This window comes from Myotis lucifugus, unplaced genomic scaffold (assembly GCF_000147115.1).
Source record: "Myotis lucifugus unplaced genomic scaffold, Myoluc2.0 scaffold_4, whole genome shotgun sequence".
In the NCBI taxonomy this organism is placed as follows: domain Eukaryota; kingdom Metazoa; phylum Chordata; class Mammalia; order Chiroptera; family Vespertilionidae; genus Myotis; species Myotis lucifugus.
The window spans coordinates 13,034,793-13,035,841 of record NW_005871052.1 but is presented as its reverse complement, the minus strand read 5'-3'; the positions used below and the strand labels follow the sequence as shown (position 1 = coordinate 13,035,841).

General features: G+C 52.7%; 1 protein-coding gene across 2 annotated transcripts in view; it reads left to right on the top strand.

Moving 5' to 3' along the window:
- The window catches only part of NLGN3 (neuroligin 3), a 19,251-nt gene that overhangs the window by 7,542 nt on the left and 10,660 nt on the right, over positions 1 to 1,049 (top strand). For both annotated transcript variants that reach the window (XM_023764378.1, XM_023764379.1), the window contains one exon: positions 304 to 453. In XM_023764378.1, the coding sequence (XP_023620146.1) occupies positions 304 to 453 (150 nt within the window). The remainder of the gene's footprint in view (positions 1 to 303; positions 454 to 1,049) is intronic.

Sequence of the window (1,049 nt, the reverse complement as noted above, 5' to 3'; positions counted from 1 at the left end):
CCCCCCCCCCCCCCCGCCGCCGCCTCCGGGCCTTCTTAGGCCTAGCTGTATCAGGCCAGGAGGCTGCTGGGAGGCACTTGAACCAGAGTCTTTAAAAACCCCAACCCCCTTGAAGTCCAAGTATCTCTGGCTGATGCTCTAGCTCTAGGCTGAGCAGCCCCATGAGTCCTGCCCTCAGAGATGGCGGTGGTGTCCTGGCACCTGGGATAGCTTTGCTACCTGCACCCCCCCCCCCCAGGGCTGGTGGGGGTGGGGAAGGAAGGGCATCCTACCCAGCCTGTGTCTCACCCCTTCTTCTTACAGACATCCGGGACAGTGGTGCTAAGCCCGTCATGGTCTACATCCATGGAGGCTCTTACATGGAAGGGACAGGCAACATGATTGATGGCAGCGTCCTCGCCAGTTATGGCAACGTCATCGTCATCACCCTCAACTATCGGGTTGGGGTGCTAGGTATGGTTCCCTGCTAGGTGTCTAGGAGGAAGCCTGGGTTCTCAAGGAGGGAAGAAAGAATGCTGGACAGTCAAGAACAGGTGGCCTTGGTTTCCTAGCTGGTGCTAATGACCATAGTAAAAATGCTGTTATCCCATTACCCCTACCCAAGTACTGGGAGCTTCCCTATGTCCCCAGGCCCTTTCCTGGATGTTTAGTTCCCACTGGAAATTCAATTCAAACTTCACACCTTCTCTTAGGTCTTAAGCCAGGTCTTTGCTTCCAGACTTTTGCTTGGCTGAGTCTTATAGGGCCCATTAATTTTCTAGTGTCCTGTCCTCATCACTACCCACCCACCCACAATCTCTAAACACCCTGCACATACATAGGAATTCCTTCTAGCCAATCACATATCCACACATTCACATACCTTCACATGTTCACATATGCACACTGTCCTCATTCACCCCCATGCATATGGTGATTTCTCACTCATCCCCCCACAAGCACACTCACATATCCATACACATGTAGCCCCCACATCCACATATACAGATTTCTTCACATACACACACATCCCCCAGCACTCCATATACACTCCGCGCATGTAGTCTCAC